The sequence below is a fragment of the Staurois parvus genome, unplaced genomic scaffold, assembly GCF_062004578.1.
Source record: "Staurois parvus isolate SC_StPar_1 unplaced genomic scaffold, SC_StPar_1.0 ptg000276l, whole genome shotgun sequence".
NCBI classification, from domain to species: Eukaryota; Metazoa; Chordata; class Amphibia; order Anura; family Ranidae; genus Staurois; species Staurois parvus.
This window is the reverse complement of record NW_028318072.1, coordinates 2,979,725-2,994,712: the sequence shown is the minus strand read 5'-3', so window position 1 is coordinate 2,994,712 and position 14,988 is coordinate 2,979,725. Positions and strand designations below refer to the sequence as shown.

At 38.5% G+C, this 14,988-nt stretch overlaps 1 protein-coding gene across 1 annotated transcript in view; it reads right to left on the bottom strand.

The window, feature by feature from the left end:
• LOC149459047 (uncharacterized) overlaps window positions 1-14,988 on the bottom strand; it is an 84,127-nt gene that overhangs the window by 47,570 nt on the left and 21,569 nt on the right. The window contains exons 5-9 of the mRNA XM_089681716.1: window positions 12,131-12,203; window positions 8,946-9,140; window positions 8,094-8,175; window positions 7,891-8,007; window positions 5,585-7,264 (exon numbers count right to left, since the gene is read on the bottom strand). Of these exons, the coding sequence (XP_089537842.1) occupies window positions 5,585-7,264; window positions 7,891-8,007; window positions 8,094-8,175; window positions 8,946-9,140; window positions 12,131-12,203 (2,147 nt within the window). The remainder of the gene's footprint in view (window positions 1-5,584; window positions 7,265-7,890; window positions 8,008-8,093; window positions 8,176-8,945; window positions 9,141-12,130; window positions 12,204-14,988) is intronic.

Below are 14,988 nucleotides of genomic sequence, written 5' to 3'. Positions count from 1 at the left end.
CTATAAACAATCTCTTTAGCTTATTGTAATTTCATAAGAGCTGTTTGGGCTGCTATGACCAGGTGTTCTCCCTGAAGACAACTAGGAGAACTAAATTAAAAGAGTGTGGAAAATAAAAAAGATTATAGAAGTATTAAAGGATTACTCTACTTTAAAAACCCATTGGAGTTGAGTTAATGAAAGGTTAGAGGTGAACTTTTGTTCACTTTGAAAAACCAATCGTGCTAACAAAAATAATTTTTTTTTCTCATTTTTCTCACACATCATTGGGTATTAAAAGTTAACACAGATTTACATTTTTACCAAAATCCACTAACATTTACATTTCAAGGGAACATGATTCACGTAAACTGGAGAGTGCAAAATCTGGTGCAGCTATGCATGGTAGCCAATCAGCTTCTAACTATAACTTGTTCAATTAAGATTTAATAAAAAAAAAAACAAAAACCCTAGAAGCTGATTGGCTTCTATGCAGAGCTGCACCAGATGTTGCACTCTCCAGGTTTAACCGCTTTCCCGCCACCCTATAGCAGAAATACTGCTACAGAGCGGCAGGGCTGCACAAAATCATGTGTGTATATATATATATATATATATATATATATATATGAATTTACATTTCCGGGTAGGGGACACATGCGCGCAGCCTCTCCTTTCGATCACCGGGTCCCGGGCTGGTGATTCCTCAGTGCACCCAGAAATCGCTGAGTATCACTGACAGGGGAAAGACCTGTATGTAAACAATAGAGATCTCTCCCCTGACAGCTGCTGCACATTGCTTTGTATGGCTCTGCATAGCAGAGCCATACAAAGCAATGTGCTGACACAGTAAGCACACACACTGCACACAGTAAAATAGCACACAGCGCACAGTTAACCCTTTGATGTTAACCCCTTCCTGTCCAGTGTCATTAGTACAGTGTCAGTGCTTTTTATTAGCACTGGTCACTGTATTAGTGTCACTGGTGATGTCAGTGGCATTTAGTCAGTTCCCCCCATTGTCAGAATGCCCGCCACAGTCCAACTATAAGTCGCTGATCGCCGCCATTACTAGTATAAAAAAAAAAAAAATTCAAGTATATATACTGCCATTTGTAGACACTATACATGTAAACCAATTAATTTACACTTATTGGGATTTTTTTCTAGCAAAGCACAATACATTTTGGCCTACATTTATGACAAAATTAGATTTTTTAAATTTTTTTACTCGACATGTTTAACCATTTCAATACCGGGCAATTTTACACCTTCCTGCCCAGGCCATTTTTCACGTTACAGCGCTCTCACACTTTGAATGACAATTGCGCGGTCATACAACATTGTACCCAAACTAAAATTTTATCATTTTCTTCACACAACTAGAGCTTTCTTTTGGTGGTATTTAGTTACCGCTGGGGTTTTTATTTTTTGCTAAATTAACAAAAAAAGACCAAAAATTTTGAAAACAAAACACGTTTTTCTTTGTTTCTGTTATAAAAGTTTAAAAATAATTGTTCTTCATAAATTTAGGCTAAGATGTATTCTGCTACATGTCTTTGGTGAAAATAACCCAAATTAGGATGTATTATTTAGTTTGTAGGAAAGTTATAGAGTTCACAAACTATGGTATAGATCTGAAAATTGATCAATCCTGAAGTACTGACAGCCAATCTAATTTCTTGAGGTCAAAGAATGTCAGAATAGTACAGATATCCCCAAATGACCCCTTTTTGCAGAGTAGACAGTCGGACGTACTTCATAAGAGGAATGGCGAGTTTTTTGAAGTTGTATTTTTTTTGTCATAATTTTTCGGAAAATGAAAAAATGAAAAAAATTATTTTCACTATTTTTTTTTGACATACTGTCACCAGTGCAGTACAGCGTCATCATATAACTGGCATGGCAGTGAACAGGGACACTGACTGGTGACAGTATGAAAAAAAAAAAAATTTTTTTTCAATTTTTTTATTATTTTTAATTTTTTATTACATTTTTTTAAATTTTTTTTAAGATTTTATTTTCATATTTTACTATGACCAAAGTAGTACAATGTTACCATAGTAACATTGTACTACTTTGGGGAAGTGATCAGTATTTTTTTTTTTTTTTTTTTTTAGCTGTGATTTGGCCACAGCTAATCACATGACATGTGCATGTGATTAGCTGTGACCATTCACAGCTAGGCACTAGTATACAATGGATGGCATGAATGAAGCCATCCATTGTATACAACTGTCATGTGACCTGCTGTAATTGGTCACAGCAGGTCACATGGTGCCGGCAACAGGGGCCGGTACTCAGATCTGTCATCGGCCGTGTCCGAGGTACACAGTCGGTGACAGATCGCGCCGCTGCGCGGCTCTGCAACCGCGCGAACTGCGCATGTGTGGGAGCACGCCAAATGGCGTGCACCCGGAAAGCTAAAGCGTTTTTGATGCCGCCAAACGGCTAAAAGCCGGGCGGCTAATGGTTAATAGCAAAAAGTCAAAAATATTGTGTTTTTCTCAAAATTGTCAGTCTTTTTTTGTTTATAGCGCAAAAAATAAAAAAACGCAGAGGTGATCAAATACCACTGAAAGAAGGCTCTATTTGTGGGAATAAAGGACATAAATTTAATTTGGGTACAGTGTTGCATGACCGTGCAATTGTCAGTTAAAGTAACGCAGCGCTATATCGCGAAAAATGGCCTGGTCAGGAAGGGGTTTAAATCTTCTGGAGGGCAAGTGGTTAAGAAACCAACCCCTTTGCTCCTTTAGAAAAAAAAAATATTATCTGTTTTAATACATCCACTTCGAAATTTCTTGTCATTTTTCTGTTGAAAATGAACGATGATTTGACCGCAGTAATGCTTAGAAAATTGAACTAAAGTTTAACTAAGGTTCTTTTTTTATATATATATATCCAATCATTTGTATTTTAATTTTTTTCAAAAGATTATACAATACATCAAACATTACAGCTCTACACTTTCCCACCCACTCCCACCCTCACAGACCTCAATGCATAGCATACATTATTATACCTCTTCACTAATTATTTCTACAGTTTAACACCAAACTAGAGGATACATTGCATGATCTCCATATCTCCTCATACTTTCCTACACAATCCCTACTTTTATATATTGATTTTTCCCTAATTATTGTTCAGTCCACCAATTTTAACCAGCCTTCACAACTAGGGGGCGCCGAGGGTATCCATCTCTGGGCAATCAGTTTTCTATAATTCCATAATTTCCCATGATCCCCAGTATACACAACTTGGGCTCCATCTCTAACGTTAAACCAACCACCCGTCCTGTTATCTCAATCACCTTTTTCCAATATATATATAATTTGGGACACCACCAAATCATATGGAAGAAATTTCCCACCTGGTCCCCACACCTGGGACAACATGCATCTGGACGCCTCACAAGCAAAAACAATTTCCTTGGTGTATGGTATGTTCTATGAATAATGAAAATGTGTGTCAACTTTTGTGCGGGGGATAATGATAGTAAATACACCGATTTTAAAATGCTTCCATTGCTCATCCTTTAATTTGCCCACATCTTCTTCCCATTTAACCCTACATGGTAGTTCTTTATCCTTATCCAAGACCATTAATTGTATATTTGTATACAGCTTTGATATTAACCCTTTGGTAGATGGAGCATTTATTAAGGACTCTGACAGACAGGCATCACTCCACTCTATTTCCTTTACCGTAAACTGAGCTGCCAAAGTAGATATTGATAAAAACATTTATTTGAAACCTCAAATTCCTCTCTCAATTCATCAAAAGTTTTCATTCCCCTAGCTGTGTATAACTGTGCTAAATACACAATTCCTGTCTGTTTCCAATCTTTAAAGTTCTCTAGTTTTGCAAGCTCCGGTAGATTTTTATTTTCCCATATCGGCGTGTATTCCATGAACTCATGTACCCAAGTACTGCTCGTATTATTTGCCTCCACTAAAGTAAGGTGAGGAGTACAAAGTAACAACATATGTATGCTATGATCCCTGTTTCCCCCACCTAGTCCACAACCTCCCAGGTGCTGTAATTGTGCTGCCAAAAAATAACTCCAAGGATGCAGCACCGCTAATGCTCCTCTATCTTTAGGGAGCTGCAATACCCAAAGATGTATTCTGGCCCACCTCCCCTTTCCACACCACTTCCCAAAATAGAGTGTCTATCTTCCTAAACAACTTTCCAGGTGAGTTATGCAAAATATATAAAAGTTGGGGTAGCCATACTATTTTAATCAAACTACATTGTTCCACAATTAAGAGACGAAGTTGGCGCCATGCCTTACACTTTTCTTTAAATTTTGCTAACAAGGGCACTAGGCTATTCGAAATATATGTTTTAGGGTTTGCTGTTCCTTTTATTCCTAAGTATCTAAAACTTTCTACTACCTGTAGGTGTCTAGCACCCTTGGGTAATTTCTCTATCCTTATGTCCAATGGAAGCAAATTGGATTTTTCCAAATTTATAGATAATTCAGAGAAGGAGCCAAAAGACTTTATAATATCCATTACTACAGTTAGTGAACGCCCTGTATCCCCCAGGAGCAAGGGTATATCATCCACATATAGGGAGATTTTTTCCTCAACCTTTTCCCTGCAGAAGCCCCTTACCTCCTTCGCAGCTCTGATGGAAACCACCAGAGGTTCTATTGCCAGCGCAAAAAGCAATGGTAATAGAGGGCATCCCTGCCTTGTCCCTTGTGCCAGTAAAAAATACTCCAATAACCCATTGTTAATTCTCATCCTTGCCTTGGGTGTATTATAAAGCAACTGCACCCACTTCATTAACACCGCACCAAATTAAACGCCGACATTATCTGCCACAGATAACTCCACTCCACACTATCAAATGCTTTAGCAGCATCTAGGGAGAGAATAGCTCTCGACCCTCCTCCTCTGTTGAAATTTGCAGATTTAAGAATACTCTCCTAGTATTCAATGCTGTGGATCCCCCTGGGATAAACCCAAATTGATCCGCATGAACCAATGTATGTACTATTTTTTCTAATCTAGTGGCTAACACTTTTACCAACAACTTAACATCCGCACACAACAAGGATATTGGTCTATACAATGAGGGCAATAGGGGATCCTTTCCCTCTTTATGTAACATTATAATTGTAGCTTGTATCATAGATGTTAGCAATACTCCCCTCTCAAACGCTCCATTTAACACCTGTAGGAGTTCTGGAAGTAAAACTTTCCCATAGTGTTTATATATTTCTGTTGGTAAGCCATCTGTGCCTGGAGTTTTATGGATGGCGGAAGTTAAAACTGCGTTTCGCAATTCCTTTATAGTGATGGGGGCTTCCAACATATCTCTATCCCCATTTGACAGGGTTGGGATCTCTAAACCTTGAATAAATGTTCCGTCTCCCTGTTCCCCTGCCCTATTTTAGAGTTATACATATCTTCGAGATAATTTTTAAAGACATCTAAAATCTCATTCAGGCACATAGTGACCATCCCAGTCCCAGTCTCGATTGAAGTCACCGTATTTACGTTAAGGTTCTTAAAATGAAAAATTTCAAACAAATTTCTACTAATGTATGGCCAGCTTGATATAAGGCCATACTGCTGAGGTCCCCTACCTCCTCTGTATTGTCCAGACTTGTGTCCTGCGTTCCACCTCCAAGATATGCAGTTTCTTCGTTTCCCTCAATAGTCCCATCATTGAGCTCACTGGGTAGGACAGTCCATGAGCATCGGGCAAAGTTTATTTTTTTCTTTGGTATAGTTTTATTATTACATCTAATAACAATACTCTTCTCACCAATGCAGACTGTTTTCTCACCCACAGACTCCAAGACAACATTTTCCTCAAATCTCACTCTGTGTCCTATGGTTGAGGAACACTTTCTGTTGTCCAGACCACCAACACCCACCATGATTTTAAATTCTGGCTTTGTTTCTTGAGATGTGACCTGCATTAAAATCAGTTTTTCACTTTCTGAAATGGGTAATGTCCATCTCCGCAGTACTTTCCCAGAGGAATTCTGCAAGTTTACTTTTCCTCTGCTGGTCTGTCTAATATGGTCAGGTGACACTATCCCAAGTGGCTCAGCATATGTTTGGCCACATGTGTCTGTATTGCTATAGTTTACCACTTTATTACAGTCTCTTGCATTTGCTATATTGGTTACAATGGCTTCTGCCAAATCTCTATGTTCCCTAGCTGATTGAAGGGATATTTGTGTCTGGCAGACCATAGTGTCTATACATTCCCTTTCAAAAGTATTAGGAACCATTTCTTTGCTGCATTCTTGGGTTTCTCCAGGCACAGAAATATTGTATGGATTGGGCAAAAGTACATGATTTACTTTGTTATTTCTTACATCCTGACCCCTTTCCCATTTTACTGATGCTCTTTTCTCCCTTGAAACTGAATGGTCCCATTGCTGTACATCAGATTGTTGTGCAGAAAGAGACCAAGAACATTTATTCACCACCTCAGCTCTGTCATTTCTTGAATCCCCATGAGGTTTCCACTGGTCAGTGTGCTCAGTCATTTCTCTTTCTGCATCATCTATTTTATCAGCAGAACCTAAGTCACTGGATTTAAGTTTTATCCAAGAACATTTCCTTAAACGTCCTGGCATTGACAATGTTCTACCTATCTTTCTAGAAGAAATGCAAAGGTCTTCGCTACTTCTCCACCCTGACATTGGACAGACGGATGAAACAGGACCGAATTTTTGGATGGCTTTATCCTTGGTATTGAGGGAATCAATATGGCCTATATTGTCACGAACATCTTCTTGGGATAAATTCTGCGAGTGGCGTAGATATTTTCCAGAAATATCTTCAGAACCCTCTTCTATATTTATAGCATTTCTGCTGATTTCCTCTACAACTTGGGTGTTCTCCACCTTTGCTCCAAGAGTTGTAGAAGAGGCATATTCTGTAATTTCAGAGCTGGGTGAAGCAATAGGAACATTCTGAAGAGGGCAGTTGTTCTTCCATTTAGTAATCTCTCTCTCCTGTATGCGACTGTGGTCACTGTCAACTCTCCACTTTACAGACGCCCTTACTTCTTTGGAAAATGAGGGGGCAGACAGTCTGCGCATCTGTTTCAAGAAACTTGTCCCTCTCTGTACTGGAATTGGTGGCTTTTGGTTGAGGTCTTTCACAGGGTCTTCTTGAATTTGACTAGATGTGTGCAAGCCATTTCTTGTGCATTTATCCTCTGCTTTAATTGGAGACTTCTCTACTGGAGATTTAGTATCTTTCAAACTGTCATCTTCACTGTTGCTTCCAAGGAGAAGATCGTTCTGTAAGAAATATTGTAAGATGGTAATAGGTGCTAGACAATTATGTATATATATATATATATATATATATATATATATATATATATATATTCTTATCTCTTACAACTCTGGGACATTCTGTTAGTATTAGATATATGCACAGACAATATTTTCCAAGTTTTGTTACTGCTATGATATTTTGGATAAGAAATCACACATTTAAAGTGGAACTTTAATCAGAACATTAAGTCCTGCTAGATCGCTTCCTGTTGGCCCCTTTTACAGGTATAGTTATGTAAGACATTAAAAATAAGTACCTATACTGTTTAAAATCACTCTGCTTTACATATGCTCAGTTTTTTTTTAAAGTATGCTGAAAATCAGAGCCACTAAAGGCCAATCTGCTGACAGCTTAAAGATTTATTGCTGCTCAGGGGCCCTGGTCTTCAGCAACATGGCAGCCTCCAGCAAGAAGAAACAGGAACAATGCTGAAGGCAATTTACAGCACACACTTATTTTGGTAGCATAATTATTAACGTGGACTGTATGTTCCTTGTTAAAGAACATTATTTTTATAATGTATGGATCTTCAACTGTATAGGTAAAGTTCCACTTTAAGGGGAAAATACATTTTAATTTTTCTCACCTCAGGACTACCATCTTTCAGACTCCCGACTTCTTCCTCCTCCATGACGTCTGCAAGAAGCTCAGCCACTAATTCTCTCAGCGGGCTGTTGTCAGTGACACTAGACAAAAATGGGTGCTTGGAAAAAAACAAGCATTTTTTTTTACTGGTGGTTTTTGTTTATATGTAACCAGAACTATTAGTCATTCTTTATTATAACTAACCTCAAGTAGCTCAGTAGCTGATAAACGATCCTGAGGATTTCTCTGTAAACATTTGTGGAGAAAACTCGTAAAATCTGGTGACCTAGTTGGAGTTAGAAAATTCTCTCATTAATAAAAGATGATAAATTTATATATGAGGTTAAAATACTAAATCTTCAATCTTATTGATCTCAGGGGCCATTCAATTGTTTGCTATTCTGATGTGTAAAGTAATCTTTTGGCTATCTCACATCCATCCAATGGAAACCTGTACTATTAGAAATTTGGAGGACATTCTAATACTAGTTCACTGGCTTCAATGTTGTTGGAGTCATTGAGCTGGAACAAGTGTGCAGATTAGAAGGTCAGAACCCTTCTGCATACTAGTTTCTGGCCTGTGATTACGTACCATTTTCAGAAGGAAAGACTGGAAGTGAGGCCAACACTGTTGGAACGTCTGTGTTTATGAAGTGTTTCCCTGAGATTTTGAAAAGTGCCTCTCAGTTTGCACCTTCATTTGGGTGATTTGGGCTGTGCTATGCTCTCCACATAATACAAGGTTCTCAAGGTTAAATGATGATATAAAAACACTAAACTCTAATGGACTTATGATAAGCTACCATAATGGTTTTCATATGTCTAACAGGAAGGGTGTTTGGGTTTTTCACAGTCACTGGTTAGGTTATTCGTTTCATTCTATAACCACCACTAAACAAAATGGCAATTGGAATATGTTTACTTGTTATGGATATTATATACTATGTCTAGTCAAGCAGCTTTGATTAAAGTGTCTCATATTTTACAAAATACATCTAATTTAGAATATAATTTCAGGACACATCATCCAGTTGTAAACAAGAGTTGCCTTCTTACCACAAATGACGATACTTCAGACTAGGTGGCTGCGACTTGAGAATCTTCAGCAAGACGCGAGTTGGGTTCATCTCATGGTTTGGTGGTTGAGTCTCAGCCAGCTCAATAAGAGTGACACCTAGAGACCATACATCAGCCTTATAATCATATGGAGCATCTTTGCACGTCTCACAGGTCACAACCTCTGGTGCCATCCTGTAACCATGAAAGAGGACAGTGCCATGTAAAGCAGGGCTCTGACTTACCAGTTATAAACACAACAATGCAAGTGCTTCAGTGCACTTTTCAAAGCAGTAGATTAATTAGAATAAAACTAATTATATTATATGGATTATATTAAAACTGTTCTTACGCAGATAGTAATGATTTTAGCTGTTAATATTAAAATGCAAAAACAGGCAGTTATTATATTGACATACAGTATATAGGTATGAAGACTGCAATGTGAAGGTATGATATGACTTTTTAGGTCCTAGGAAATGTACCAACCCCTTGATAAATTGGCATTATACAGTCTGCAGTTGGTGGTATGTACCTGGACTTACTGATTTAAAGTGCATTTTTACTTTTGTAGCCAAATTAGGATACCTATCTATCTATCTATCTATCTATCTATCTATCTATCTATCTATCTATCTATCTATCTATCTATCTATCTATCTATCTATCTATCTATCTATCTGTCTATCTGTCTATCTGTCTATCTGTCTGTCTGTCTGTCTGTCTGTCTGTCTGTCTGTCTGTCTGTCTGTCTGTCTATCTATCTATCTATCTATCTATCTATCTATCTATCTATCTATCCATTCAGTCATATCCGACCCTTGGCGATTGCATGGACTGTCACTCGTAAGTGACTTTTTCCATGAATTCTCTTAGCAATTATTTTTACAGGGTAGGTTGCCAGGTCTTTAAAAGTAAGATAACACCTTAACAATTTTTTAAAAATTCCTTAACACCTAAAAATTCCTGATTACATTGTACTTGCTATTTTCTGAGATCTTCAAAACTGTTTTGCTTATGCTATGCAATGTTAAGGAGGGGGCTGTGGAGCTAGGGTAGCCATACATTATACAATTTTCTTCAATTTCTTTTAGATTTACCTTCAACGGTGTAGTGCAAGGACCTGCCTGATTATATATAAATTGAAAGTGTTTTGGTTTGACCTCATATTATATGACTTTGATAAATCTAAAGGAAAATCGTACATGGAAATTATATAAAGTATGGCCAGCCTTAATGTTTTCCATAATTAACTCTGTACTGTCTGTCTGTACTGTTCTGGCAGCTCTTATTCTCAATTGTGAACAAGTTTTGAACACTTTCTGTCCTAACAACGGGTTAAAGACATACAAGCTTGGCTTCTGTAATGTATTTTAATGAGGGGATACTCATGTGTGTCCCCAGTCTATGTAGGCAGGCAGACTCACTTTGAAATTGTTCAGAGTAGCTTGCAATCTGCCCAAAGACCTTTTCGAAAGAAACATCTAAAAGGTAAGAAATGTTAAAAATATATATTTTTAGGTATGCTTATTAGGCTCCAATGTACTGGTTATATCAAAATTTTCTAAGACCCTGCCCAAGAACAAGAGGTCTTAGAAAATATTTGAATGCTACCTGATTACAGAGTGCACTAGGCACTGTGTACAGGGAATGGAATCTTACATTAACTGACTCCATTTTAGGAAAACATATTTCATAACAAGCAAGATCACAGTGTTTAAAGCAGAATAAAACAATCCAGATATCACTTAAATATTTAATCGGTTCCCTGCCACCCTGGGATGCAGGGCTGCACAAAATCATGTTTATGGTAGGGTAAAGTGAGCGCTCTTGGCAAAGCAGCTGTTGCACTAAAAGGTAACCAAAAAAACCTTAATAAGACTGTATATGTAAGGAGTGCAGCGCTAATAATATGATAAGAAAAAGTAATAAATCAAGTTCATAAATTTCATAAAATAAAGTTTTCATAAAAGGTGCATTTTTCCTTGTAATAAAAAATTTGTACCTGGAAACAATGTTATAAATACGCACTCACCAGAAGCGCATAGGAAATGCGCATATAAATATATTGACCGTGGACCTCTTAGGCAGGCGGGGTATGGCAGGTAACTGATGAGCTTCCTTCTAGGAATAAGTCAGAGCAGCAGCAGGTCTTGGGTTTAAGATAGAGATCTGCCGATAGAGATGATTGCCTTTAGGTTGGATGGGTGCTCTGCTGGTTACAGGGCTACCTCCCTCTGGATGTTAATAGGTGAGGGTCATCTGTAGGCTTAATAGCTCATAAAAGAGTCACAGAACGAATGCCCATAGTGTAGTAATTTAAAACAACTTTATTCCAATCATAAGTGTGTATAAAATGAGGGTACAATGCAGAGTAATAGGCAGCACTAACCCTTTTTAAAGATGGCCACCAGACCTCCTCGTGGCGCCGTTGCCGCCGGGACCACGAAGGAAGCTCATCAGTTACCTGCCATACTCCGCCTGCCTAAGAGGTCCACGGTATATATATATGCGCATTTCCTATGCGCTTCTGGTGAGTGCGCATTTATACCATTGTTTCCAGGCACAAGTTTTTTATTACAAGGAAGGATCCAATGCACCTTTTATGAACTTTATTTTATGAAATTTATGAACTTGATTTATTACTTTTTCTTAACATATTATTAGTGCTGCACTCCTTACGTATACAACAAATTCATGTATATATATGTGATTTGCATTTCTGGGTAGGGGGCGCACGCACCGCCACCATTAACGGCTTCGGGTGACAATTACCGGATCCCAGCTAGAGATTCCCCACCAGCACCCAGCGATCGCCGTGTAGAACTGAAAGGGGAAAGACCTGTGTGTAAACAACACAGGTCTCTCTCCTGCCAGCAGTAATATGCTGCTGTGTATTTCTCTGTACAGCAGAGAAATACACAGCAGCATGTTTCCCTAGTAAAACACACACAGCACACAGTTAACCCTTTGATCGCCCCAGATATTAACCCCTTCCTGCCCAGTGTCATTAGTACAGTGTCAGTGCTTTTTATTAACATTGATCACTGTATTAGTGTCATTGGGGATGTCAGTGGCAGTTAGTCAGTTCCCACCAAGTGTCAGAATGCCCACCGCAGTCCCGCTATAAGTTGCTGATCGCTGCCATTACTAGTATCAATCAAGTACAAATTAATTAAACTCACCAATAAGGCGTTCCAATAAAGGAGCTCCGTCTTTGTAGCGTCTGACTGTTCACCGCAGAGACACCAAAATCCGCTTTTATAAAAAGGAAACAGATCATGTGATCACACATATGTAAAAGGAAAAATTAACATAGTAGTCTCATGAGACACTATATTTTCGATGGACATTATCTCACTTGAGAGACTACCTATTCTACACTATTGGCATATTGGACCTGTAAGGAAGTCGCTGTTGCTGTTACTGCTGCTGAACATGGTGATGATGATGATGATGATGATGAAACAAGATAAAAAATAGAGAACACTATTTTGTTCTTTACATTTTTTTGTATTCATAATCTTTTATGCAATGTATTTGGGCATTGACTGCAACAGGTACTAAGTGTGAAGTAAGGATATCACCAGAAGCAGACAGCCATCAACAGATTTTTTTGAGATTAGTAAAGTTACACACATCTATGTGTTGCAGAAGCATACAATAATACATAGTATTTTCTGTGGAGAGTTGCAGTACCATTCATTTAGAATGGCTCCCCAAAGCCCCAACACCGTAGCCTGCAGCACACCATGACGCTCATGCTACATTGAAAAATTGCTGTTAATCCAGTTTTTCATCTGTTGCTTTTACAGCCCACTCAAAATGTATCATACTGTACCACTGCAGAGCAGCATCAGGACTTCCAACATGCAGCAGGGGGATGGGGCAGATGGGAAGAGATTTATGGAAGTCTACATTGTGAATCAAAGTCTATCTATCTCTTCTAATAATAATCTCCTGTAGGGAGGCAAACAGCGAGGGCCTAATTATCCTTGTAAATTGTGGCAATACATACTAAAACATGCTTTACCACAACTCATGGCAATGCATCTGCTCTATGTGCGATGCCTTTCAGTTTGCATGGCACCTTAACACATTGTACAGTAGGACCAACAGTAGAGTCCACACCATGCAATAACGTATGTTGTGGTGTGCTACATTGATAAAAAAAAAAGGGTCACCACATTTTCTTCATTGGTTGTGTTGTGTTGTGTTAACAACCCATTCAAAAACGTGCCATAACACGTGTTAATGCTTCTAAATAAAATACTTAAGTGTGAATGATCCCTAAAGAATAATTCACTTACAGTTTTGTAAAGGGTGTTGAATCACCATGGCAAGGAATTATGGATTTTCAAGCATTCACCATGCATTAGGTAAAGCATTGATGCTTTATTCTTTGCCATCTCTATGTACAGTTCACAAATTCAACAAGACAACATCTGTGCTGTCTTGGCTTGTTACTTTAGTTTCAAGCTCACCACATACATTACAATCTGACTTTACAATTTGGGGATGGAAAGGCAGAAATAGTTTGCCTAAATCTGAAGTGGTACACCTTGAACTGATGACTAGAACATCTCTGAAGACCAACTGACCTACTATATTTTATTGCCATTAAAGCTGAACTCCAGGTATGGATTTTAATGCATAATTACATTGGTAAGGCATAGACCATTGTAAGTATGCATATGCCATACCTGTGGGACTGCTGTACAAACAAAGAATCATTGTACAGTAGTAGTCACCACCACTACAGTGATCATCGCTGTCTTCTGGGTCCCCTGCTGAGCGGCTTCCCTGCTGCATAGTAACAACAGGGGGTCTCTTGTGTGGCATGACCCCCATTCACAGAACACCTTGCATTCATCTCTATGGATGCAAAGCGTTCTCCGATTGGACAAGGTAGAGATCATAATGTCATCTCACTGCCTCTCCAATGTTTGTCAGTTTAGCAGGAACAACTCAAATGTTGTTCTATTCTATGGCTGTTCCTGATAAGAGAAGTAGACCATTAGTCTGCAGTGCAGATCAGTATATTCTGACAGCGAAGAAGTCCAGCTGATTCCTCCACTGTCAAAAAACAGGACACAGCATGGAGGATTCCCGAATTTACTTCGAATGTGCAGATGGAGAAATCGGCTCAGTTTTTTCTGTTCAGCCCACTGGCTGAATGAAAAAAAAACAATAAACTGGAACATGTATGGCCAGCCTAACAGTTCAAGTAAACTATGGGATTGGTGCTAAGGATAGGTGGCCATGCTTATGCGCCTCCCTACCTGCAGTTTTGACCATGGTTTTCACTATCTGTGTCTGCTGAAATAAATTGCCAGCAGTATTAAGGCTATGGTCTTCAAAGGAAAGGCAGTGCTAGTCTATGGACCCACCACTCAGAGCCATCTGTGACCTGCCAAGCTGCTACTAAACCATAAGGGATGCTCTCCCTTTTGCCTGCAACTAAAAACCCAAGACTAAGAGCGGTGTTCCTTTACATTCCACTCTTATAATGCCAACAAATATATCCCATGAGCCACAGAGCTGGCTATGAATGTAAGACCACAGTCAGGCACTAACAAATGATCTGACCAGTGAAGATCTTTTCTTTTCAGTAGGTACATTAGTATGCATGCTTTTGGAGAAATTTCACAGGCCCTTTGGTAATGAGTCAAAATAGGTATTTAGCCTTGGTGCATATAGGAAGGATCAAAACATTCTTATTGAAGTACAACTGACAACTGTCTCCAATTTCCAGGAACAATCTCAGTTTGTAGAGAGTTGCTTTTGGCCTTTTACTTAATTTAACACTGAACAATCTCTTTTCAATGTTACATTCTGTTTGTACTATGGAATGTAATATTTAAAGAAGAGTAATTGAAATTAAATAAAATATTTCTAATTTAATTTGGTATAAGTGAGATGATGAGAATATATGCTTTATTATGGACTTCAGAGAAACTAGTACAAGTAACATGAGTACACTGTTCTAGTGAGTGCAAGTTTAGCTCACTGATTGGATGGAAACAGATGGGGAGTCTAGAGA